This window comes from Trichosurus vulpecula, chromosome 6, assembly GCF_011100635.1.
Source record: "Trichosurus vulpecula isolate mTriVul1 chromosome 6, mTriVul1.pri, whole genome shotgun sequence".
Taxonomy (NCBI): Eukaryota; Metazoa; Chordata; class Mammalia; order Diprotodontia; family Phalangeridae; genus Trichosurus; species Trichosurus vulpecula.
In genome coordinates, this window is record NC_050578.1 from 141,385,907 (window position 1) to 141,387,685 (window position 1,779).

At 37.9% G+C, this 1,779-nt stretch overlaps 1 protein-coding gene across 1 annotated transcript; it reads left to right on the plus strand.

Moving 5' to 3' along the window:
* Positions 1–212: 212 nt before the first annotated feature.
* On the plus strand, positions 213–566 carry LOC118855306 (60S ribosomal protein L34-like). The gene has a single exon (XM_036765382.1). It carries the CDS (start codon positions 213–215, stop codon positions 564–566), a length of 354 nt encoding a protein of 117 aa, XP_036621277.1.
* Positions 567–1,779: the final 1,213 nt, after the last annotated feature.

Consider the following 1,779-nt stretch of genomic DNA (forward strand, 5'->3'; position numbering starts at 1 on the left):
TAAGCTGTTTGACTATGGGAAAGCCTTTTAACCTCTTTGACCCTCAGGTTCCTCATTTTTAAAATGGGTATAATACCTTTAGCACCTATTTTATAAGATTGTTGTAAGGATGGTGAAATGGTGAAAATGTGTAATGTGCTTTGTACAACCTTAAAAAGCTCTGTAAGTATCTTTTTTCCCTCTTCTGGTGACGGACCTGACAGAAATTAAAAATGGTTCAGTGTCTGACATATCACCGTGGGCTGTCCTACAATACAGCTTCCAACAAAACTCAGCTGTCACGAACTCCGGGTAACAGAATTGTTTACCTTTATACCAAGAAATTTGGAAAAGCACCAAAATCAGCCTGTGGTATATGCCCAGGAAGACTTCGAGGTGTTCGTGCAGTGAGACCTAAAGTTCTTATGAGGCTATTGAAGACAAAAAAGCATGTCATCAGGGCTTATGGTGGCTCCATCTGTGCTAAGTGTGTCCGTGACAGGATCAAGCGTGCTTTCCTGATTGAGGAGCAGAAAATTGTTGTGAAGGTGTTAAAGGCACAAGCACAGAGTCAAAAAAGTAAATAAAAAGGATATGCTTTTGAATAATAAAGAAAATTAAAATTTACAAAAAAAAGCTCTGTATCATCTATTATTTTTATATTTGTAACAGCCCTCTAAGGTAGCTTAGGCAATTATCATAGTGCCCATTTCATTAGTGAGGAAAGTGAGACTTGGCACTAGCAAATGAAGTAATAGAGTGTGATGGCAAGAACAATGGACTAGGAGTGAAGCCACCAACCGGTAATATGCCTTGTAGAAGTTGTTTTACATTTTTTACATTTCCAGACTGCATTTTCCTCACCTGGAAAATGAAAAACTAGCTGGTCTCTAAGCCACTGCTTAAGCTACTCCCTCCTGTTTTTAATGCCACTCTCTTTTTAAGCATCCAGTGCTCTCATGATGTCCTGGGGAATCCCAGAGTTTTTCACTGCAGCATCCTTCCTGAGTCAGAATAGCATCTTCCTTCCTGACCTCTCCATCTTTGTAACTAACTGTGTCTGTGACCTGCTTTCAATTATATGACACCGAATAATGTATTAATGAGGTAAATTAATCCTTGCTATTTTGATATGTGTACATTTTGTTACCCACCCTCCCAGATAAGAAGGCCTTAGTTCTCAAGGGAAGAGGTTAATGCTGAAAATATGCTCCAAACAGAGGAGTTTGTATTCTGTCCTTCCTAATTATGCAGGAAGTAGTACACAGATTATTAGCTTCTCTGCAACACTCAGGTTGATCTATTATCCCCCTATCACAGCATGCTCACTCCTGCTTCTGTATCTCTGCACATATTGTGCCCTGAACCTACAACAACATTCTTCTTCTTTTTTTTAACCTATCTACTTTTGTTAGGGTTTCTCAACTGGTTGATTGTGCCAGAGAGATAGACTATTTGGATGTTATCAAGAAATTTGATAGAATTTGTCAATGATTTCCTTATGTGCAAAATGGAGAAATGTGTCTGGATTTGTTAGGTAAATTTATAGTTGGTTAAATGAACTATCTGAAGAGTGTTAGTTAATTTATCAATGTCAGTAAGCTTTGGAGATGGAATTTAAAGGACTTTCAACATAAGGAAGGATGTTCTACATGTAAATATTCTCCCCTAAATGGATAGGACATGTTGTGTTGTGAGTTCTTGTCAATGGAAATGAATGTTCAGGCAGAGGTTGAATGGTTATTTTTAGTCATGTTGTAGGGATGATATAAGCATTAATTGGACCAGATAACCTCAAAG